We start from the raw sequence: 24,096 nt of genomic DNA, 5'->3' as shown, positions 1-24,096 counted from the left end.
GTGTGTCTGTGCTGTGGTGGTGAGAGGACAGCTTGGAGCTATTCTAGAAGCTGTGCAAGTGTTGTGTGCATACGCATGTACACACGTGTGTACACATCCACATACATGGGGTAGAGGAGTGGATATCCTCACCCAAATTTTGGTAGGAATGTATCCCGGAGTACGTTCCCAGTCTTTGGTGTTTGCTGCACCATTGTTTCCAATGCTTTTGAAAACTGACCGATTTCACTATGGTATGCCTATGAAGTGATATATCGAGAAGTCTCTAAAACTCCATGAGTTAAGATTTGCTGACAAAATAAAATGTAGTGTTTTTATGAAAAAAAATCTATTTCTAGCAAAAAAAATGCACACTAGTTTATCAGAATAGTTTCACTTTGTCCTGGAAAAGGCAGAGCAACACTGATTTCCTCTGTAGGGGAGAGGAGGTGGGTAAGGGATGCAGGCAGAGAGTTAGCCTGCGGGATCTACGCTGGAGAAAGCGAGTAGCCATGGACAATCTCCTCAGGAAATACACCCGGCTGTCTGTGGTGACAGTCCAACTTCAGAGTTTTCTGCAGAACTGTCTGTGGGGACAGTCCAACCCCAGCACCTTCTGCAGAACTGTGAAATCAGGACCTGAGCTTGGGAAGTGGCTGTTTCCGGCTGGGAGGTGCTCAGCCTGTGCGGTCCTCTATCCCAGTGGGAGCAGTCTGCAGGGTCTCTCCCCTTCTAAGTGTTGAGTCAGACCTTTCACCATCTGATGGACCGGACCGGGAGGCCTCTCTTCTGTGCTTAGTGGGTTTTTGTTGTTTGCATTTTTTCCCATGAAGCTGCCATTACTCACATTTTGAAAACTGCCCTACAACAGATTTACATTATTGCTTAATTCTTTTAAAATTAAACAGGGGGGGAAGGGGGCTGGAGAGATGGCTCAGTGGTTAAGAGCACTGGCTGCTCTTCCAGAGGTCCTGAGTTCAATTCCCAGCAACCACATGGTGGCTCACAGCCATCTATAATGAGATCTGGTGCCCTCTTCTGGCCTGCAGGCACACACGGAAGGAATGTTGTATACATAATAAATAAATAAATGAATCTTTAATAAAATAAAATGAAATGAAAAGAGGGACATGAGCCAAGACAGGAAATCGAAGACTGGCAGAGTCAAAGCAGCTTCACTGTGGCTCCGGACGTGGAGAAAGTGAGGTCATATTTTCAGAGGGCTTAGCCTAGGGCTGGACATACCAGCAAGTCTGGTAGAAGCTTTTTGGAAAAAAATAAAAATGTCAAATTTAAAAGTGAATGTGCATTTCAGTTGTAAAGACAAACTTGTATCATTTCTGCCCATCCCTGACTCCATTTTAGGCACCCACAGATGCTAAGTAACTACCAACAGAATCTGGAATACCTAGGCGTGGAACCGTGAGTCAGGTCACAGGCCACTGGATGTCCCCAGGCTCTGGCAGCTGGTACCACCTTCTGTGTGGTTGTCTTCTGGAGTCTAGAGCCACTGGTCTCCCAGGTGGTACCCTGTGGGTCTTCTTCCTCCTCCTGGGCCACAGCCCTTCCTGACTAGGCAATCCCCCAGCCCATGCTGGTTCCTCAATGCAGGCCCCTGGTGGGCAGTCCTCTCAGGCCAAGTGTTTAACTCTTTCGATTCTTGTTTCTATAGCCCAGGGCATCTGACAGGAGACACTCATCCTAAACCAGAGGGAGGCCACTGTCAGTCCTGAGTGTAAGGTCATCTTCCTTGTGCCCTGCACGAGTCTGGACTAAAACTTTCATAGCCTTTAGGACACTTGGGGCAGAAGAGTCTGGGATTATCACTCCCAAGCCCCAAGTTACTCAGGCCAACCCAACCAACCAAAAGGGTTTCCCCATCTGCCCCTGCTGGGCCCTTTGCCTTCTCCACAGCCCATGTTCTGCTATGTCAGAGGCTGAAGAGAGCCTGGTTCTCTTCAGATCCTCTGTGGACAGCAGTCAGGACCCTAAAACCGGGTCCCAAGAGGATCCTGCCACCCATCCTAAGGAGGAGGACCCTGTGCTAAGACCATGAGATGACTCCAGACCCAAGCTGGCCCTACTCTAAGAAAACACCTGTTGCTCTTGATGCCTGGTGGCCTCAAAGCTAGCACTGCTCAGTCTGGATGTAGCTTTCCAGAGCTTGAGTGTCTCAGGACCATGTTGAATCTCTGGGAATCTTGACCCCCAACTTTGGAGCACCTGGTAGGATCCAGTCTTATTACACTGGGACATGCACAGGCTGGCCAAGCCAAATGAACTCAGGGCTAAAATATAACATGGTAACCTAGCTCAGGAAGATGAAGGAAGGCTAGCCCATGCCCTCTGATGTCTTCTTGGTCTCTACAGACTGCAAGCCTAGAGCCTACCAGGCCTGAGACCCAAGATTCCTACTGAGGCAGCTGCTTCTCAGGCTGGGGCAATACCATCTGCAGCCAGGAGGTGGCATCACAGGAGACTCCAGGGCACATCTCTGCTCCCCAGAGTCCCAGCCAACCTAGTGTCCTTTGGAGGTAACCAGTTAACACTTGGCAGCCATACAGATCCCACCCTCCCATGACAAATGGAAGCAAAGACTGTCTTTCCTCTCAAAGGGCTAAATAAGACAGAACTCCACTTAAAAAATGTAAAGAAGCCACTTGGTAGAAATTCAAACTCCTACAGGACCAGCATTTCTTGAAATCAAAATATATGGTAAGTTTCATTTCTTCCCAGAATGAAGTTCATTCAGTATTAGCCATTACCTAAGAATGTGAGGAAAAGCAATGACCACCAGAGCGAGGCACTGGGCTCTTGACTTGCCATATGCTTTGAACTGTGTGTTCATTTTCTTGAAGTCCAAGACTCCTTTCTTATACTTCCATGAATCACCAGTGCGGTGGGGACTCCAAACTCCCAGTCCATTGCAAGATCAGGACCCTGTGAGTGAGTGAGGCCCTCACGTCAGGGAAAGTTCCCAGGCCCTGGTCACACACACCCTGTGGATCAGAGCCTCTGAGGCACTGCAACCCAAAAGGCTGCAGGGAGAAGGGGTGAGTAACAGCTGCCTAGAGCCCGCTGCACACAGGTAGGGTTGCCTGGAATATGTTCAGTCAGTACTGAAGAAGCAGACGGGCTCAGAGCTAGTACCCTCTTGCACTCCTCACCCCTCAAAGCCTCTGCCTCTTTGGCATCCAAGAAGCCACCTTCTCTCTTCCTCACCCCCAGGGGGCCGGTACCACCTGTGAGCACGTTCAGTCGCAGCCAATAGACAGAGACGGAAGTGAATGGTTGTGTGTTGCATGAGAGCCACTTTTATTTCTTAATTAAACAGAGCCCTAAGTGCACACAAACAGTACAAGAGCCTACAGCTAACACTCAGGTGTAAACAGCAGGATACTAGTCATTACGTCGGATGGTTACGACACGGGGGCCAGGGGGTGCCCACGGCAATCACATATGTACAAGTCAGGGACGCAGCCTCTGAGTTGCAGGGGGGCCCTCGGTATAGACAGACTACAGGAGGTCCAGGCTCAAGGAGAGACTTGGGTCAGCCATGGCATCTGTCCATCCTGGGGGACGGCATGGTTCCAGTCCCACGGGTAAAGGAATGTGTCTCTTGAGGTTCCCACGCTAGGTGGAGCAGAGAATCCACACCGTGGCCTTGTTCACATCTGTCACATTCAGTAATCCCAAGACATTCAGGGGTCTCCAGGGACCAGGAGAGATAAAGAGAACAATTTAGTACAGCTGTGTGTGTGTGTGTGTGTCTGTGCGCGCGCGCGTGTGCAGTTGGCTTGATTGCTTAGAGCAGGACAGGAGGCCTTAAATGTGTTATCCAGGCAGTAGCAGGGTCTCACAGGAACTCAGCACTGAGCTGGATTCTCCCAGGATGCAGAAGCAGCCCACCCTCTCCAGGAAAGATGATTATCCCAAATTAAACTGAGGTCACAGCCTGGGCAGCATCAAGTATCAAAAACAAACTGTCTGTGGAAGTGGTTTTCTGGACCTGTCTCACTCTTTACACTTAGCAGCAAACAGGAAGATGTGCTTCTAGTTCATGACATGAGTCCACCCCGTCTCCAAGTCAGCCCTCCATGTCGGCTCAGATAAATGACCTTCAGCTGACATAGTTTTGGGCAGGGAGGGCATGAAGAAATCAGGTTTCCCGAGCTGTGGATGGGGTTCTTGCTCAATCAATTCTGGTTACTAGACTCTGACTTAGGACCTCCCACAAAAGCAGGGAGCCCACCTTGGTTCCTAGACAATGCCAGGATAGCACTGGGCCAAAAACGGAATGGCCTCTGAAGAGTATATGTGTGTGTGTGTCGGGGCGGGTAGAGTTCCTACCTTTCTACAACCCGACCCAGGCACAGGGGCTCTGTAGGTTGGCTGGCCTCAGACACCCACATGCTGGGTGCAGCCAGACCCTTCCAAGGCCTCAGCTTCAGGTTGGTTGGCCTGAGCGAGCGTGGTAAGCCTGGCTGCCTCTCTGCCTGCTGGGGGCTGCGTGGCTGTGTGGCCCTGGGGAACCAAGAGATCTAAGCAACTCGCTCTTTTCCCTTCTTTTTGTAGATCATGAGTGTCAGAGTCAAGCACACAGCTGTCTTCTCTCCATTCTACCTCACCCTCCAAGGTCCGCGTTAGACAGCCCAGGTCACCTGGTTTCGGGTTTTGGTTTAATTTTGGTCCGGGGGTGGTCATCTTGATTTGGGTTCATAGAAATAAGTCTTATTCTATATTTCAAAGACAGGGTTTCCTGAGACCTGATACTAAGGACTATTAGCTCGGGTCCTGGGGATGAGGATAGCCAGGCATGATGGTGGCCACCCATACGGCATCTGACCCCAGTGATAGGTGGATTCTCAGTCTCAGCAGGGCTCACATTGACTGGCAGGTGCACACACAACTGCCAGCATGAACCCTGCCACCACCTTGAATCTTGATGCCTGGATGAAGGGCAGGGCCCTTGATAACTCTGCTAAGTGACCTTGAAGCCAGAACTGTCTGCTATGCCTTTCCAGTCAGTAGAGAGACTGTGAACAATGGGCTCGAGTGTCTCCATGTCATGTCAGTACCGTGTGGGGACAGCCTGGTCTGACAGGGAGCTCAGACCCAGCTGTTTATCTGGGGGTGGGGAAGATGGCGAAGGTGGAGAGAGAGGCCTGGAATTGCTGGATTTTGAGAGTAACTGCCCCTGAGGGGCGCTGGGGACTTGAGGTTTGGCTTCAGGTTTCCAAACAGGCCTGTGTTATAGAAATTCCCCAGATGCAGAAGAGAAGAGTCCCTTTGCGGAGACCACCACGAGGTCACCCTCAACTGCCTGATAAGGACACACATCACTCATTGAGTTCTCTTCTCATCGACATCCAAGGCTAAAGTCGGAGACCCCATCCTGAATGCCAGTGGGCTTTGCCACCCACAGCCCTGTGTAAACCTGGCCACTTTACCCCACAGCCTGTGCACAGCCCAGCTAGAGCCAATCTGCACTGCCTAGCAAGGGGTGACCTTCTTCCATTCCGCTCATCAGACCCTCCCCACTCTGGGGATGAAGCTGCCTGCCCCACTCTTAGTGTGCCATCTTGGGAACCATTCCCTCAGAAGCAGCAGACTGCACCATCTGAGCCGCCTAAGTCTCAGGACTTGCAGATGCCTCTCACACACAGACCCTGGTAGGTACATCTCAGACAAAACTGGCCAGGGCGGAGCATCCCTAGGCCAGCTGTGAGGAGTCATGGCTTGTTCACACCCCTTCCTCTCTCTGCTCCTAGCAGGCTGGAGACATATGTGGGAACCAACAGGGCCTAGGCTGAGGGGGTGAGGGGTCAGGGTGTTGGGAAGAGCTCCACGTGGAGGCATTACAGCCCTACCTGGAGGCATTAGAAATAAATACTTACAAACAGAACACAGTCTTATAGTTAATGTCTCAGAGGACTGTTTGAACGCCACTAACTAATGTATATTAATTATAAGTCTGTCTATGCTTAAAAAAATATTAGAACAGCGGCAATACCCTGGGTCTTGTGCCCTCTGACCTTCCTGGCATTCTGTACTTTCCACCAGAGCAATTTTGGAAGAAATAACAACAGGCACAACCTCTGGGGGGGGGGGGCACAATTCATCATGTGGTGTAGGCCTCCCACCAGAGGTGGGGTTGCTGGGCCCAGCACAGGTGTCCCCTGGTGGGAGAAGGGCTGAGTGGCAGATGACAGGACAGATGAGAAGAACAGGGGAGTGGTCTGGGCCACTGGATGTCCAGGAGGCTTCGGCTCAGACCCGCATCTGCGCAGATCTCCTTCGGGAGAGCTTGGACCTGCAAGGGTGCGGGTAAAGAAGCTGTGGTCAGGGCCAGGAGTTGATCCCTAGGCCCTCCAGCAGCCACAGGCAGCTCAGCAGATCCCCACACCACGCCATAGCCATGTGTCTTCTTTGGCCCCTTATACTCATAGATCGAAGCTTGCTATCTGATACATCAGTGCTTGGGGGGGGGGACCTTAGCCCTCCTCATCCCTATGGCCCTTCATCAAGTCTGTGGTTTGGGAGAGCTGAGATCCCATCCCAAGGGCCCGGGTTCACCCGTTAGGACCTGCATTCAGAAAGCCTTCCAGCTGACTTATTGCATGAGCAGCCATGGCACAGAAACAGGTACCATCTCTCTGCCCAGCCTTACCGAATGGTCCCAGCCAGGAGTGGGTTGAAGGCGTACAGCCAGTCGTGCATGTCCTTGTCGCTATTGGCCTGCAGCAGGATGCCTCGGTGCTCGGTGCACACGGCGAACGTGTTGGGTGTCTGTAGGGGGAAGTCACCGGTGAGAAGGCTCCAGGGCGACATGGCCACTCCCGTTCCCGAGAAAAAGCCCTTTTGGAAGGTTTTAAGAGTGGATAGGTGGGAGAGAAAGCCAACCTTACACAGCACAGCACCCCCTTCCCCAGGGGCGGGGCTAGCTTCTCTGTAAAACACACACTTTGTCCTGACCACACGGGCATGCAGCTCCATTCTGGAAGCCTCTGAGGTGGGGAAGCTTGTTCCAGTTCTGTGTTCATGCTGCTTTGTATCTCCAGGGAACGACTCTGACCTTCATGGGCCATACCTCTGTCTGGGACCCTGGCTGAAGTGCCCCATTCCTCCGTGCTCTCTGTGCTGGTTGTGTATGGTAACTTGGTCCATATAGTTTGCTCTCACCATAAGAGATAAAATACTCGGTGGGCACCGTAGCCTCCTTCCACAGTCTTGGAGAGCCTTCCCTCTGACCAACTACAGGGGGCTGGCTCCCACATCCCCTAGGGCACTGTTTGCTTGTGGAGGGCCTTGGCTCGATGCCTTGAGTAAGAGAGCTCGTTGGAGCTGTAAGGTTCTGCCCGACCTGCCAGGGTTCTCGGGAGCCCCAGGACAGGACCTAACTGCTGGCCATTGCATGGGCAAATGGCCATACTATCACCAGTCGCTGCTGAGGCTCAGACAGGGGCAGGTCAGGGAGGGAAGAGTGGGTAGCTCCCCTGGCGGACTCAGTACATCTGAGCTGGGTCCCGGCCGCACCTTGAGCATCGCCTGCTGGTCTTCGCTGTACTCCACCTGGGCCGTGGAGAGGTTGAGCACAAATCTCTCGACCGCGTCCTTGTCGCTATTGTACATATAGGCGTAGGGGCGCCGCACTACCACAAAGCGCTTGGCCCAGCCAGCCGTGTGTGGTTCCAGGAAGTGCAAGTACCCCTTCTTGGAGACGATTGGGCTGGGAGACAGAGACAACGCCTGTTGGCTCAGGAACCTTGGGCGGCCAGCTGGGGTAGGGGACCAAGACGGGGGCTCACACTCTATGACCCTGCACTAGGCCCTCAGGAAGGAAGGAGACCAGCTGGGAAGGGGTCACTGATATTGCCTTGGGATACCCAAGAGCAGAACCACTAACTCACATCTAGGCTAACTCCCCAGTTTTCAGTGGGGGAGATTCGGGAGAAAAATAGCTAAAATTTTCAGAGCAGTTACCCTGTGCCTACCATCCACTCGGTCCCCATCTCTGTCCAATTCCCCAACCCTCTACTCTCTGATTGAGACCCACAGGGGCCTGTCCTCCTTGTACATAGGTGAGGGGGTCCTAGGCACCGAACTTAGCCCTGCACACACATCAGGGTTGGGTGCCTGTTGCTAGACAGCTTCTGTTTGGGGCAAAGACCTCACATACCTGACTCGGATCTCTTGAATGTCAGGGACCAGCAGGCGCTGGGGCTCCTTGTCTGCCTCTGACGCCCGAGCAGGGGAGGGAGTCTTCTTGGAGTCAATTTCTGGCAGGAGCTCGGGCTCTGGGCTGGCGGGCCGGGAGCAGGGCTGGGGGGTTCTAGAGATGGAAGGTAATATTGGTTCTTCAAGGGACTAGTGTTCCCTGGGAACGTCCTCCTCAGAGCTGCTGGGGAATGGCTCAGGGACTGTCTGGCTAAGTCCTCAGGAGTATCCAGGCGACAGAGTCCACCCGGCTCCAGAGCTACTGGGCTGAGTGAACAGACTCCTCGGTCGCTCAGCCGGGGTAGGCTGCTCTGTATTGAGAGAATGCTCCATACCTTCTGTTTTTGTTTGTTTCTGCTTTTTGCTTTTTATTTTTAATTGGAACGTCTAAAACATTCTTTAAAGAAAAAATGAAAACGGCCCAAACTCTTAGTAATAATAATTTATGTTACAACGGGAGGTGGGGTTTCCTTCCCACGCTGCACCACAGCCTCCGCCGGTCAAATTACCTTCTCTCCACTGAGAATTTTAGAGCCCTGTCCCTGGAAAGGGGTTGTTTCTGTTCTCTTGTTTCTGGGTTTATTCACTAATACAGCTTTCATTTGTGCTAGCTAGGAGCTAGAGGGCAGAGTTTGTATGAGCAGGATGGACACAGGTACTCCAAGAAGGTCAGTGCATCCTTCCGCCAGGCCCCGCCTTTCTCTGGGGCCCTAGCACCCACTTTCTGCATCCCTGAGTCCCAGCAACTGTCACCAATTGGCTTCAGGTGTTAGAAGCTTCCCCAGTAGCGGAGCTCGCTCACCTCACATCTGTGGCACCGTAGCGTCCTTCAATCAGAGAGGGGCATGTGGAAGAGGGAGTGAGCGTAGCCGCACCCAGAGGAGACATGGATGGGTCCCGCATCAGGGTGACGGACATCTCAGAGAGCTGCAGGGGACAGAAAGTTTTTCTCAGCTGGACCCCTGGGCCTGGAGGAGGATGGGGCTGGCCTGCGTTTTACTTTCTGCTTTGTGTGCCTTCCCTACTGCTTTTCCCAGCTCAGGGTGCTCCTTTTTTTGTACCCCTGGCCTCATTCTATCTCCTACAGAGCCCCGATTATTCCTCCCAGGGCTTCAGACTGCCCTGACCAAGGTGGGTTCCCCCTTCAGCATCTACAGGGACTTGAGCTTCTGGAGTTGGTAGGAACCTGCAGGATGACAGTCCCAGGAAAAAATGATAATGTCAAGGGGACAGGAAGCGAGCAGAAGACAGGGCCTGGGTAGATACTATGTGGTCTGAGATGGGCCAGGTCAGGCCTCAACTCACACCCCAGTCTCCTCAGATCCCAGGCCCAGGGAAACCAGCCATTCAGCTATGAGGTATCTCACTGGGTCATGAGAGCTGAGATCTTAAGCAAACCCTCCTTGCCTTTGGCTGGCCAGGCCAGGATCACCCCTGACTATAGACGTCTGGGTCATGAACATACCTTGCTCTCACTGGCACTGATGCAGACGTGGCTGTGGGTGTACTCTCTGTTGAAAGTGTGCATGAGGAGTCGTAAGCACTGCAGATGGAGAACGCATGGTTAGACCTACGCTGATGGAGCCCTGGGGCCTCCACCCACCCTGCCCCGGACATTGCCAGATGGGGAGTGATTGAACAGGAAGCTGAGGAGGCAGCACTTCCACCCAACCATGGGGTGGGACACATTAAGGAGCTCCTACACTGTGCTTCCAGAGAGGCTGTGACTTAGCATCACCTAAAGACACGAGGCCTCCCTAACGGCCCATATAGCAGCAAGGACTGGCTCTGCATGGAAGCAGGGAGCTAGCTCCCCAGCAGTTCAGGGATTGCAGAGATGGTAACTCACTGCTGGAACGGAACCTACAAAAGGCCTCAAACTGGGGGTTCTGAAGGAGAGTGAAGTGGGGCAAGGTAGCAGGCAAAGAACTAACTAGTCCCTATCATCCCCCACCCCTAAACTCCTAGCAACTCAGACTAGAGCTTGCCATAGATCAGGCTAGGTCACTGCTGTGGCCACAGCACCCACCAGCCCAACCTACCTTGACGGCCAGCTCCCTCTGCCTCTCATTGGGCGCCTCCAGAGGTGATGGCTGACCCTCAGCTGACAGTGGGGAAGAGGCACCCGAGGAGCTGCGGGACTCAGAGTCCTCGCTGGAGGCTGGTGACAGCGCCTCAGGGCCAGGCCTCTGGGTGGTCTCCAGTTTCTCTCGCAGGAGCAGGTAGTGCCGTGTCTTCTCCACCTGCCAAGGGAACAAAGATGAGAGAGGGCACCAGCCAGAGCAGGGGGCCAGTGGCCCTGCCCAGCAGCAAGGTCCCCTGGTAAAGTGTGGGAAAGTCCTCCCTGCCTGGGTTATGGCTGGTAACCCGAGGGACACATTGCTGGCAGGACTCAGAAGTCCCAGGCAAACTTTGCGGTCTCCTTCATAGCTAGGCTTCTGCATGATGCTCACGGGCCCTGTTGTGAGCAGTAGGGGACTGTGCGTCTGCATCCTGCTTCCCGTGTGTGCCCTGTGGGTAGACCCAGCAGTGCCAGCTCACTGCAGAAGGCACGTTCCCTGGCTTCACTTGGGCTTCCTTTGGGTCACAGCTGACTAGCTACACTTGTTAGTCCTGCTCTCCTGTGTCTTTTGGTCCCCAGTGCCTCCCACACTCACCTCCTGCAGAAGGCTCAGCTTCTCCAGCTCCCACTGGTGGTCCAGGATCAGGCTGTCACTCCGAGGCCTCCAGCCAGCCAGGTTCTCCTCACCCCGGACGTAGGCTACTGATGTGTCTAGCACGCGCCGGCGCCGGCGCTGCATCCCTGTATGGGGATTGATACTCTAGTGTTCTGACAGACAGACATCAGGTTTCTCCAAAGTTCTTTCCTTTCTGGGTTCAAGACTGGCTCCCCTAGGTCTCACCCACAGAGACTGCCTAACAGTCCTCTCCCATGAGACTATGACATAGGTGGCCACTAGTCAGCTAGCAAACCTGACTCCTCCTGTCTGCCCTCCCATCGGAGGACATGCTGGAGACTGGAGGGAAAGCTAGCCAGGAAGTCCCAGGGCGCTGACTCTTGTCTCAGCAGAGAGTAGTCAAGACTGTCTCCTACCTGGGCTACCTGCATCGGCCACGTGGCAAAGGCTGAGCTCATACACGCCAGTCACGCGGTTGCTAAGGAAGCAGAGGGAGAGGTGATATCATTAGCAAGCACAGCTTTGGGAACAGATCACCATCACTGATGCCTTCTGGGCACAGATCTCATCACAGGCCTAAGGCAGGGAGCCTGCTCAGGCTGTGGTAATGTGACCTCCTGAACTACAGTCTCTATGAAGACTTCTGCTCTAGATCAAGACCCCAAAGGGACCTCAGCTGTGTGAACTAAATGACCCTTCCGGAAGCAGGAGTTGCTTGGGGCGAGTTGGGGTACACAGAGACATAGACACATTTGTGTCCCCCTCCCAGATCCTGAGCTGTTGTAGAACATTCCTTTACATTGTGTGAGGATATGTCTGTCACTGTGATTGGTTTAATAAAAGGCTGAGTGAGCAATAGCTAGGCAGGATTTGGGGGAGGCGGGCAGAGAGAACACTGGGAAGAAGAAGGAGTCATGTGGAGACATGAAGGAAGCATGACATGTAGGAGAGGAGGTAACAAGCCAAGAGTCACATGGTAACGTGTCAATGAAAAGAAATGGGTTAATTTAAGATAAAGGAGCTCATTAGAAATGAGCTTAAGCTATCCAGTCAAGCTTTTCATAATTAATAATTAGTCTCCATGTGGTTATGTGGGAGCTGACTTGGTGGGACAGAGAAAGACTTGCTACACTCAGCACCAGGTATCATCAGTCTCCTGAAGTCCTCAAACCCCACAGAGAAGCCCTCCTGTTCTTATGATGCCAATGCCACCAGGGTCACCAACACAACCCTCACAGAGCAGGCCCTTGATGGCCACTCAGTCCTAATCCTCAAGCACCTTCCTTTTGGCTGTGCCCAGAGTTGGCCCAGACCCTGGTTCCATGTGGTAGATTAGTGGTCTGCACTGAGCTGCAGAGGACCTCACTGCCCTCCCACCCCCACCCCCCCCCCCGTGGCTCAAGTTTGGACCCTCCTACTGAAGCTACAGTAAGTGGCAGTAATGGGGGAAGAGGAGGAGGAGGAGGAGGAGGAGAGGAGGAGGATGGCCCAGTGTCTGAAACCCAACTTCCTTGGGCCTTCCAGGGTTCAGCAAAGCCATTTCTCTCACCCCACCCCCACCACACTCATTCAGCTTCTCCTGTGAGCTGCAAGCAGACCTAAGGACAGAAATTCCTGGGGCAGAGTTGCAGGGCACCCGTGGGGAGGTTGGTGTCCATAGGCCTCTCTGCTTCCCATAGAGAATAGAAGACTCCATCATGCCTACTTGACATGATGCATGTCCCCTCCTGGTGCTTCCACTGACCAGCAGGTACAACTGAAGGCAGGGAGCTGCAGGGTGGATGGTTGGTCATCACTCCAGCAGCCTGCACTGTGGAGCTTAGGGGCTTCCTGACACAGGAGTGTCTGTCTACTGGGTGACACCCAAGGCTCCCCTCTTTGAAGCTCAGGCTCCCTGCCTCCGCCCACCCTAGTGAGCTCACCCTTCTGTGGCCCTTAGGCTCCCACTGCCAAACAGGTTGCGAATGGAGCGTGAGGCGGGTAGCTTGGCGTCGCGAGAGTAGAACACCATGCAGAAGTCCTTGGTGATGACGGCTGGCTGGGTGCAGTTCTCCATCTGTGACAGAGGTCAAGGCATAGAGACGGTCCAGAGCACCCAGGCCCCAGCCCAACCAGGCACAACGTCCATCCCTCCCCACCTCCCTCTAGGACATAAGAGCTAGTCACGGAAGGCACTAACACCTGCTCCTGACCCTGGGCAGAATCCTAGGGGAGGGAGCCAGGGCTCTGCCCCCCATTGCTGAAGACAGAGGGTAGCAAGGATCTCCAGGACACTAAACCTACTCTGCTCCTTGGCTGTGTAACCATAAACCAGGGGCATAGCCTGAAATCTTCTTGTAGCTCAAAGCCGAACTTGGCCGCGCTCACTCCAGACTCTAAAAGACCACAGCAAACTCCTTCCTGCGGATGCTTGATAACTCCAGCTGCACATAGTGGGCATCCCACAACAAATGTGCTCTGAAGATGAGGCCTTACTGGTGTTTCCCGGGCTAACCGTGCCACTGCCCCCGAGGCAGCCCACACATGATACCCAGAGTGATTTGTCTCTATGGAGAAGCTGTGGCCTGGCTCCCACCATCCCCACACTTTTCCTTTGGAGCTGTGCCCAGGTGTAAACACTCAGGGGCCACAGAGAAGGGCCACAGCACACACCTTGCCATAGCCTGGGGGCTGCAGGCCTGGGGGTAGGAGTGGCAGTAAAGAGCTCCTATTTTTGTCCTTTCTGGAATATTGATGTAATGTAATAATGATGTAATGCAGTCCTTTTGCAGTCTCAAAGTTAAAATCCACACACTAAAGATACAGGTGTATACTAATTTTGAGCATTGCCATTAAAGGCATATGGGTTTACTCAAGGACTTGAGGCATTCTCTGGGAAGAGAGTAGGGGTGGGGGGTCACTGGACCTCAGTGTCACTCTGCAAGGCCCTCGAGCTATGGGGGGAGGTGCTGTGGATGTGGGTGTCTTGCCTCAATGTAGGCAGAGAGGGTCATGTAGATTTTCTCCCGGTAAGGGGTGACACGGTTGAGCAGGAGAGAGTTATGCATGGAGCTGTCCCAGGCTGCTTCGAACTGGTAGAAGGTCCTGGAAGAAAGCAGACGAGGTAAAGGACAACGTGTGGGGCTGCTCTCGGTGGGAACAGGGACATGCAGACAAACACAGAGAGGGCAGAACTGCAGGGGGGGGGGTCATTGGAGTCACAGGTTGGGAGGCTTGGGACCTAGCACCAAGCAGGGGCCTCCATGGGGCCATTTCCTGCCGGCTCCAGCTTCCTCGGCTCCACGGTGTGGACTGGGAGGAAGGGAGCCCTCAGAGGATACACCAAGGGCAAGGAGGAAGGCAGAGGAAGGGGAGGGGGCTGTCCCAGCCTCAGTCTGAGCCAAGAGGCATCACTAGGGATCTCCCCGAGTTAGCTAACCCCTCCTCCACCCACCCATTTCCATGGAGACTCACGCTGCCAGGGGAAGGCTCTGGGGAGGATGCTTGGAGTGGAAACGGTGGCCTGTGAACAGCATCCCTTGGGCTCCTGAGAGCAGGTCCATGGGAATAGCAACCATGGCTCTTTCCTCTGTCCTATCTCCAGCTGGGTGTCAGCAGGGCTCAGATTGGCCCAGGATGGCTCAAAGTGGCTACCAGGAGCCCAGGACTCTGCCTCTACCTTAGAGAGCCCTGCACCACAATCCCCATAGGCTCCTTCTTGGAAAGACGGCTGTCCGTGGGACAGTATCTGTTCTATTTATCCTAACACAAATCTCCAGGGCTTCCAGGGAGATTTGCCGCGGTTCACAGCATGGCCACTCCACAGCCCCATCCCATCCAAGCATCCTCACTGACACACAGTGCACAGCCCAGGCGGCAGCACACTCTCCTACCACCTCATGGCCAGGCTGTTCAAGGACACCGGCAGGCTCCCTGAGATGCCTGACCATGTGAGAGTCTGACCGGTGCTGCTTTTCTTCCTGTACGACACTGTCCGGGGAACAGGATATGGGGTCAACGGGTCAGGGGCATGGAACAAAGCAGGCTGGGCAGGGCCACTGTAAGACACGTATCACTAAGGAGAGGTCTAAGGCAAGAGGAGACAGCGGGCAACCAGAACAGGGCAAAGAGCAGGCAGCACTGGAGGAAAAGGGGGGGGGGGGAAGGGACAGAGTAGAGGGGGTGGAGCAAGCGAGGGCAGGAGAGAATGGTGCCTGTACCTAGTATCATTTCCGAAGGAAACGCTAAGGGCGCAGCCAGGACACACGCACACACACAGAAGAGAGCAAGACGTCAGAACAGGCCTTCCATGGCCAGCACAGCTGCTGAGGGGTCCCCTGGAGCCCCAGCCCAGCCCCACAGATGCCCCGTTATCCTCATGAAACCATTTCCAGCTGTGACCACAAGGGTCATGGTGCCCTTCAAAACCAAGGAGCTAACATGGGAATGAGGAGAGCATGAGGTTTGGAATGGGGCATCATAGAGCCAGGGTCACCATTACAAGGATGCCAGGGTAGGACCACCACTGTCGCGTCTTGCTTGGACCTTGCACCTGCATCTACTATTCTTTGCCTTCAAAGTCTCTGAAGTGGCCTACAGCTTCTGAATGTGGTGTGTGTGTGTGTGTGTGTGTGTGTGTGTGTGTGTATGTGTGTGTGTGTGTGTAAGTATGGCTTCCCACCCTGGGTTCCCCCACAAGAACTGAGCCCCAGGCCTGTCCTTGTTTCTCAAACCTGAGTGAAAAACCCAGAGGAATGAATCTGGCCAGGCTAGTGGGGTCTCGGAGCTTATCTGGGGTGCCCTGCCAGCTGGGCCTAAAGTTGCCTTAACCAGGCCCAAGTAAGAGAAAACAAAACGGTGGCCCTTGAGTATATCGGTGGAGGATGCTGCAAACCCCAACAAACTGGGGTATCTCTGAAGGCCTGACTGGCAGATATCTATTTGAGGCAGGTGTGACTCCGTTTGGACCATTTCCTGTAGCAGGACTGGCCTTTTCAGACACTGCCCCATCCTCCAGCGGCCAGGTGGCCAACCAGAACAGGCTCCGACATCAGCAGTCGTGAGTCTTCTTGCAAGTTACTTCCAAGTGATGCTCGGTCCCTCACCTTGGAGGTCACCTGCTGTCCTCTGAGGGCTACACACATAGGACCTTGTGACCAGCCTTTACTTTCCAACAGCCACGGCTTAGGTCATGGGACATAGACAGTGGTGCCCCAAGGATTGGAGAGTCTGGGGCTTCCCAATGTCCCTGAGCCTCTGCCGAGGGCGTGCGAGTTACGGGTGGTTCAGGGGAAGCAGAGGGACTTCCACCTTCATGGGTTCCACCAAACATGCAGGCCATTAGGTGGGACCCATGATCTATTACCATCAACAATAAGGCAGAAAAATAGAATTCAGAGAAGCTGAGGTGTCCTGCAGAGGAAAGCCCAAGACAAGGACAATGGGGAGGCCCGTGGAGGTGCAGTGGACTCTTACTCCACATGGAGTTCAGGATCCTGTTGGATCACTGGGTATCAGGTACACCAGGGGAAACCTAGATCTCCCCTACAGAACCACTCCCTCCAAATGCTGGAATTTAGTCAGTAGTGTGGAGGTGGGGAGCCCAGCATTCCTGGGTCAAAATGTGTGCCCTATTGTGAGGCATCCACAGGGTGGAAGACAGTGTCTAGAGATGTGGCCTCTAGACGTGATAAGATGACCAGGAGCTCTCCGTGGCTGAACTCTGATGGCTAAGAGGAGACAGAGTGAAGCATGCACCTCTTGCTTCTTGTCCCATGAGGACTCTGTCACTTTATAACTCTGCAACAAGAGGCTTTCTCCAGATGCAAGTCCACCAACCCACAGTGAACAAAACACCCTGCTCCTAGTCACCCAACCTCATATAGTTTCCTAGAGTGTTGGGAAATGGACCAGCAACTCTCAGACACACTATGAGAGCGGTCCAAACAGCCAAGACCCGACACCAGAACTGCTCGGAAACTTGTTACGGTGTGCATTCTTGAGCCTCACCCCATACCACTGAGTCAGAAACTCTGGCTGGTGTCTCCTGTGAGCAGAGAACCTCAGTTGACCCCAAATGGCCTCTGCTATCTGCTCTGCTCCCCCATCATCTTGGGGACCCTCCAAATACAGCTGAAGAAACAGGCCTTCAGAAGGTAAAGTCCCTCCAAGCCCCATCAGCAACTGCTCTGACTGCTCCCCCTCTGGGGCCACCTTAGTCCATGTCTACTGTGCGTACTCCCTTGGCGTCCCCATAGATGTGGCATTTCTGGGGCTCCATTCAATGGAAGTGATGTGATATGGCTAATCTGTACCATGCAGAGTGTGGGCAGGTAACATAGGGTCTTCAAAAGGAAAGGCTGGCCAGCAAGACTCCTTCTAAAGTCAGAGGGTGTAGTAGTTGGGGTCTCTAGGCAATGTCCTGCCTCCAACTGGCTCGCTTGACCTGGAGGGACACCAGGGGGCCTATTGTGTGGTTCTCTTCTCTTCTAAGGGGACACAGCTACCCTTGCAAGCCTACGAACAGGACAGCCAAATTCAGACCTGTGATACGGCGAGCATAGCGCTCTCAAGCAGGGTATGAGCCACGTGGTGAATTCTGTCGTCATTATCCAAGGGCTGCCCATAGAGAGGACAGTGGGCGCTGTGGGACACCCACTCAGTCTACCTCCGTTATCACAGACAGGCTGCAGGCACCTGGCCAAGTGATCCCATGCCACCACACGTTTGTAAATTAGAAACATGCACTTCCCCAGTCCTTGTGGAGGCAGATGCACTTCTTGCCTGGCCGCCAGAGGGCAGCTCATGAACACACTAGGCTCTACAGAGTACCAGCTCGGCTGTGATAGTGTGGAAGAACAGAGGACAAGGTCGGATTGAAATGGACTCCCTTGTGTCAGCTATGACGGATGAAGGCTAAAGCCAGGAAGCCATGGAGGGAGGCTTCTCATCACAACTGCCTGCAAGTGACTGTCACAAGACAGTCAAAACTGCGAGCTTGCACAGGTGCTGGCGCAAGGACAGCTGCCCAGCGTGTCTAGTAACCTACTACTGACGTCTCTTGGTATTGATCACTGCGACTAAAGATCACTGTTTCGAAACACCTGATGTAATACAAAAAAAAAAAGAAAAACCTTCTTTAAAAAAAAAAAAGTCTTCCTCTTGCTCATGCTCCCTGAATAAGCCTGTGGGTTACTAGGACACACGTGTTCCCATGCAAACTTGTAAATAAATGTCGTCACTCTTGGGTGAAGCTCTCTGCCTGCTGCTGACGGCTATCGAAGTGTGCTTGAACTACGCCGTGACTCTATGATTCTGAGACCTTGAAGGTATCCCATTCACAGAGGGCAAACAAGGAGGGCATCAGTGCAAGGGGATTTCCTGAGGATCTGAACATAAAACTCCAGGCCTACGACTGCAGCCCAAAACCCCAAATGCCCTGAGAAGTATGTTTCCGGGGGGCGGCGGGGGGGGGGGGCAGGTCCTTCAAGGAAGCCCCTTCACAGGCTCACTGCTGTCACAAGTTCCCAGTCTACAGCCAGGGCAGTTCCTTCCCCCTTGGGGGCTTGATGGCATGATTGATGACAAACTGAATAGGGGAACTGTTCCAGAGCTGACCTTGGAGATCCTGTATGAAAGCTCTGGACATGGCGCAACACACAGCCAAGCACAAATTCTACCCGTAGCTCCAGATCTGATGGCCCAGGACAGACAGTGGCCACATGCGGCTGGACCCTCTCCCGGAACTGAAACAGCAGCAGCACAACCAGGCTGAGTTTTGCTGCCAACCAAAAACGTCCTAGGAAGGCTGGACCAGCCACCTTCTGCACTCCAAACCCACCCTACAGGTTAAGGGTGGCTCTCCACCTCTCCGACTGGGTCCTGATCATCCTGGACTATCTTCCTCACTCTTCAATGTCACCCGTGGCTCCTTCAAGGGTCCCATCCTTAGGGGGAAGTGCGATGATAGAGCCTGCAGCCTAATCCGAAGATGTATTCTCCAGATCAAGATCGTTAAAGGGAAGACCCGGGATGAACAGGTGAGGAGGGTGCCTACAGGAGGAAGTGCTGCTGAGCCTGAAGCCTGCCGAGGATGTGGGCTGAGGAGCTGGGATGGCAAGCAGGCCGGATAGAAGGCATGCAGCTGCAGAGACCCTCTTCCTGATACAGGGGCCATAGGAACATACGGGAACCCAGAAGAGAGAGAGTGTGACTCTATTCAAGATCTATCAGGCAAGGGCTGGGGCCAGAGCCCAGCAGAGGCAACCTGAGCTGGTCATGACTTCTGGACCTGATAGACAACCTTCATTCCATGACTCGCCGGCCCACATGGGCAGGCCCAGTCTTGAGAGTCACTATCCTTGGAGGAGGACCCTGGCCAGACCTACCTTTCAGGAAATCCTGGTCAGTTGCCTGACCCTCCCCTTTTGTATTCATGGCACCCATTTCCACTCCCAGCCTAGTTGAATCTCTTCTTCCTGGTGCTGTCTCTCCATCAGGCCTACCCCTCATCAAGGAGGTTCAAGAGCTGAATCCTGATGCAAAATTCTTTGCTACTCCCTCACCCCAACCCCGGGGCCTCAAGGCAAGGACAGAGCCTGCTCAGTCACCAACTGCAGTGGGGATGGCGTGAATGAATATCCAATAGGCTTTGGGTCTCTGGACCCACAGTTCCTAATGTCAATCTAAAGACAGCTCACAGGACTGGAGGGATGTCTGAGTGATCGCTATGGGGAGACAGATAGGAAAACAAGTGTCTGTGAGACCCCGCAGCTGGCCCTCTCCAGGAGGCTAGAGAACTCTCGGAGCATTGGGAAAAATGAGTTCTGAAGCTGGGCAGATGAAGAGAGCCAAGATCCAGTTGCGTCTCTACTTCCTGGGGACGCTTCAGAAGGACCTCTTGCCCCTTATACCCATCTAGGTGAACCCTGTAACTCAGGGCAGGTGAGGTATGAAGGAGAACAGGATGGGCAGAGGTCAGATAGAGCGTTTTTCAAGATATGGATTAAGTGATAAACACTCAGGCTAACATTCTACAACTCTCTGGAGTCCCTGTGTGCCCCCCCACTGTGTCTTGGTGTGGTTCCTCAGCGGTTAGGATACAAACCACAAATTTGTTTAGGGGCTCTGCATTCTTGCACCAAATGCCACTGTCGATGGCAATGACGGGAGACTCATGTTGGGCCTGAACTGAGAACTTTGTGTGAATCAGCTAATCCACGACAGCCCGCAGCTCTCATTACTCCCCATCCGCAGGGCAGAACTAACATCCAGAAAGTTCTGGCACTTATATGTCCCTCTTTAGTTAGCAAATGACTCAATCAGGCTGCCTCTGGACCAGCTGTGTGGTCCCAGGATCACATGGGAGAAGACTTCTCCCCTTCATGATCGTGATGGTATTACTGGCCACCATGATGGATTCCTGTCCTGTAGAACTGGATTTGGGAGGAAGCTTAAGTTCCAATCTAAGGACTTCCTTCCTTCCTTCCTTCCTTCCTTCCTTCCTTCCTTCCTTCCTTCCTTCCCTCCCTCCTGCCCTTCCTTCCTTCCTTCCTTCCTTCCTTCCTTCCTTCCTTTCTTGCCTCCCTCCCTCCCTCCCTCCGCCCTGCCCTTCCTTCCTTCCTTCCTTCCTTCCTTCCTTCCTTCCTTCCTTCCTTCCTGCCCTTCCCTTCCCTTCCTACCCTTCCTTCCTTCTTTTCTTCCTTCCTTCTCTCTCAATAGGCCAAGCCCCAGGCCTGTTACTAACACATTTATTTTTAGAATGGAAGGGTCATATCCAAGAAGGTCAAACCCAGGAGCATAATCAGAGCTGGTGAGGTTCTTGGGTTGAGAAAGAAGTACCAAAGGGAAAGAAACCAGCTTCCTCTGCACAGAGCCGGTGTCTCTTTGCTCATTCAGAAGGCCCCCAGGAGGCACTAAATGTTTGTAGCTAGAGCTATATGGTCCAGTCAAGAAGACCTCTCAAACACACAGAGGCTGCCAGCAGATGGAAGCCCAATTCTATTCGATCTCGGCATAGATCACTTGCCTTTAGAACCCACATGCCACCTCCTCCAGTGAACCCACCCAACTGATCTTGGTAGGGAGAAATGTTCAGGTGTGAAAGGGCTCTGTCCCCTGCTTGAGAGTGGTCACCACTTCAGTTGTCTCTTGATGAGGTTTCTGCCTCATTTAGCCCCAGGTCTCCCGGGAGTGTCCGTCCACTCAGTCTTGGCCCACAGTTATTGACCCACATCCATGGCCCTGGGAATATGCTTCAGAGAACCACAGCTCCACAGCCCCATAGAGCCTCCTTCTGGGGCCCCCACTCCCAGGTACCCAGGCAAGACGGCCAATGAATGCTATTGGCACTGATCATTACAGCCATGACCCGACAAGGACACAGCCCACTCCATCCTAGAACTCTATGTAGGTAGTGAGGCTTAAAGGTTTAAGCAGCAGTCATGACTTTAAGAAAGCTGACCCACGAGACAGACAACCACCAGGAAGCTCTGGCCACCGTCCTGCAAGTGCCCAGAAGGTGACCCTTAGCCTTCCCATTCAGAACAGCCCGAAGTTCTCCCTGGACCCAATCTGGACGCAGGACTTGGAGGTTGTCCTTTCCCGGTGATTACAGTCCCCGCATAGACCAGTGTGTTCAGGGACTTCCTCGAACCAGGTAAAAGGAAGCCACAGCAATCCCCCTACTCAGCACTAGTAAGTGAGTCTGAAATGGTCACAAGCCACATTCAAAGGCCTGCAAGTCTTCTTGTGGAGTTAGCACCTGCCACTTCCAAAAACCGAGGCCGAGGCTGAGGCCAAGGCCATGGCCAGGGTAGTGAGGCTAGAACGAGGTCCCTCTTCCTGACTTGACCTAAAAAGGGTTCCTGGGCAGCTGTGGAGCACATGGGAGCTCGGAGTCTCCTGGCAGTGGGTCCTGTCTGCCCCTTCCCCATGCTCCTGGCTCTGCCTGCTATGGCCCCTTGCAGGAACTGGCTGGCCCTTGTGAGCTGGTGCAGCCCAGCAGCCGGGTTGTCCAGCCTGCATGCGGGAGATACCTGCACCCACTGTGGCCGGGCTAGAGGTTGGCATAGAAGGCAAGGCTGGAGTGGGAGGAGCAGGAGGCCGGCCAGTGTCTACAGAGGCAGAAAACTACAAAAGCCAGCCAAAATCAGGAATGAAGGCTAAAGGAGGCGGGGGATACTCAGCCAGGAAGGTGGGGCTGGGGAGGAAAATTAAAATAAAACCAGAACGCTATTCCGAGGAAATGAAATTAAAAGGAGGGAGAGACAGGAAGGAAAGGTGAGCAAGTTATGAGTTGAAAAAGCTAAAAAAAAAAAAAAATTAAAATCTTAGGGTTGTGTAGGTGACCAGGGAAGGAGGAGGGAGGGAAAAAGGCTGAAATCAAACCAAGGGACAGAAATGGTACCTAGGTATGTCCGAATCAAGAAACTGCCTGCAAAACACAAACAACCACACGTTAGTGAAGGGCTGCGGGTGGGCAGTGGGACAGCAGGGTACAGCAGCAAGCGGCAGCGGGGGCAGCCGCCTGTGGCTGGCAAACCCGTTCATGGCCGGGGGTGGGGGGGCTGCAAAGCAGGGACCGTGGAGTAGGAAGAGGCCCAGGTGTGGCAAAGCGCATGGTAACCTGAGGCCCTGGGCAGAGCTAGCCAGGCCCAAGCCTCAGCCTCTATGGATTGGCTGGTCTCTGAGCAGCCTGGCTCTCAAAGGCTCCTAGGATGTCAGCCATGTCCAGGGAACAGGAAGCTGGCCCCAGTGGGCCCTGGGGAGGAGGCCATGGGCTAAGGAGCGTGCCTGAGACTCTTCTGGGGTAGGGAGGGCTAGGGTTGCACCAGCGGGGACAGCGAGGGCAAGAGCCAAGCGAGGGGCCACACCTGTCTTCCCTCCTCCTGGCACCCAGGGCCTCCAGCCTAGGTGTGGGGTTCGACAGGGAACAGGACAGAAGCTAGTCAGTCCAGGACCAGGCCTGAGCCTGTTTAACCAACGTCCTGTCAGCTGAGGAACAATGAGTCTTGGCCTCATAGTTGCCCCCTACCTAGCCAGGGTCAAGGACAGCTGGGCTGGTGGGGGATGCATGACAAGAAGACACCAGCAATAAGGTCTTCAGCACACAGAGACAACCAGAAGGGAGGTCCGGAAGGCTCCCACCTACCCACTGACCTCCTGGTCCTACCTCCCCTTGGCCCACAGAATGTCCTGCAGTGGGTGATCAGAGGTCAAGGGGGTTAAAGCCACTCCCAGACCCCAAAGCACCTCTTAGCACTCAGTGGCAGACCGGCCCTCTCAGCCCTCACCCTTGCCTCTGTGGCTCTGAACTCCCATGCCCAGGTACAGTGGCCTACACTCGGGGGCAGCACCCATATTAGGCGTCGTAGGCCTCACTGCCTCAGCAGGGTGCACTTGCAGAACAGGAGGAGATGAAAGACCAGAGGAAGTTCTAGGTCCCCCTCACATAGTAGTCTGGCTCCCCTCCTATATCTCAACGTGAACTCCAGCCCAGCCCTCATAGTGCCACCTTCCTAAGAGAACACCTCTGGAAGTGCGGGGTGAGGACCAGAGCCACATGGGCACACCCCAGTCTCCATCCTCTCCTGTTGGCTGTACCCACTGCCGCTCAGCTGAAGCTGCCCCTGGTGCTTTGGGGGAGCACCTCTTCTGGCCCCTCCCAATATGTCTGTGCAGAAGAGGAGCTCGGGATGCAGAAGTCGGAAGAACAGAGGCCACTCCCAGGACTCTGGGTCCACGCAACCCCTCACAGGGATGTGACCCTCCCGCGCTTCTCCAAGGGTGTCGCACCCTTAAAAAATGTTTTGCTACAAATAGCCTCAGCTACGGCTCCTGGGTCAGCTCTTGACTCCTTGACCCTGGGCCAGGCTGAGTCACTGAGGAAGACCCGTGTTGGGGCTCAGCCCCTGCCAAACACCCCACAAATCCTTGGGAGACTGTGTCCCAGGCAATTTTGTCCAGCTGGGCATCCGCCCTGGCATGATGACTCTTGCAGGATGACTCTGACCCTTGGCAGCCTTTCTGCAACTCTGTCACACCCAAACACCTTGGCAAACCCTTCAGGGCTGCCAAGAACATCTCAGGGGGCCCTTTCCCCTCTACTGTTCAAATGAAGATAGGAGCTGGGACTCTCTGGGGCTTAGAAAGTGGTGAGAAGCATGTGTTAAGTGGTAACCCGCAGCCACACCTCTGTTCGAGCTACTCAGCTGCCAACTCTGGACTGCCTTCTTGATCCCCA

The 24,096-nt window shown here is 53.9% G+C and overlaps 1 protein-coding gene across 12 annotated transcripts in view; it reads right to left on the bottom strand.

Annotated features, from left to right (window-relative positions):
* Nucleotides 1-6,249: 6,249 nt before the first annotated feature.
* The window catches only part of Kif1a (kinesin family member 1A), a 65,462-nt gene continuing 47,615 nt past the window's right edge, over nucleotides 6,250-24,096 (bottom strand). For 5 of the 12 annotated variants that reach the window (XM_038338746.1, XM_038338752.1, XM_038338745.1 and 2 more), the window contains 11 exons: nucleotides 13,844-13,958; nucleotides 12,797-12,930; nucleotides 11,291-11,352; nucleotides 10,854-10,999; nucleotides 10,239-10,439; nucleotides 9,662-9,739; nucleotides 8,999-9,123; nucleotides 8,159-8,311; nucleotides 7,516-7,708; nucleotides 6,650-6,768; nucleotides 6,250-6,292 (listed from right to left, as the gene is read on the bottom strand). In XM_038338746.1, coding sequence (XP_038194674.1) covers nucleotides 6,250-6,292; nucleotides 6,650-6,768; nucleotides 7,516-7,708; nucleotides 8,159-8,311; nucleotides 8,999-9,123; nucleotides 9,662-9,739; nucleotides 10,239-10,439; nucleotides 10,854-10,999; nucleotides 11,291-11,352; nucleotides 12,797-12,930; nucleotides 13,844-13,958 — 1,369 coding nt within the window. Of the gene's footprint in view, nucleotides 6,293-6,649; nucleotides 6,769-7,515; nucleotides 7,709-8,158; nucleotides 8,312-8,998; nucleotides 9,124-9,661; nucleotides 9,740-10,238; nucleotides 10,440-10,853; nucleotides 11,000-11,290; nucleotides 11,353-12,796; nucleotides 12,931-13,843; nucleotides 13,959-15,073; nucleotides 15,098-22,260; nucleotides 22,288-24,096 lie in introns of all 12 variants that reach the window. The other 7 variants (XM_038338755.1, XM_038338747.1, XM_038338748.1 and 4 more) reach the window with 3 other exon arrangements.

The sequence above is a fragment of the Arvicola amphibius genome, chromosome 8 (assembly GCF_903992535.2).
Source record: "Arvicola amphibius chromosome 8, mArvAmp1.2, whole genome shotgun sequence".
Lineage (NCBI taxonomy): Eukaryota > Metazoa > Chordata > Mammalia > Rodentia > Cricetidae > Arvicola > Arvicola amphibius.
The sequence above is the reverse complement of the archived record's forward strand: the minus strand, read 5'-3'. Positions and strand labels throughout refer to the sequence as shown.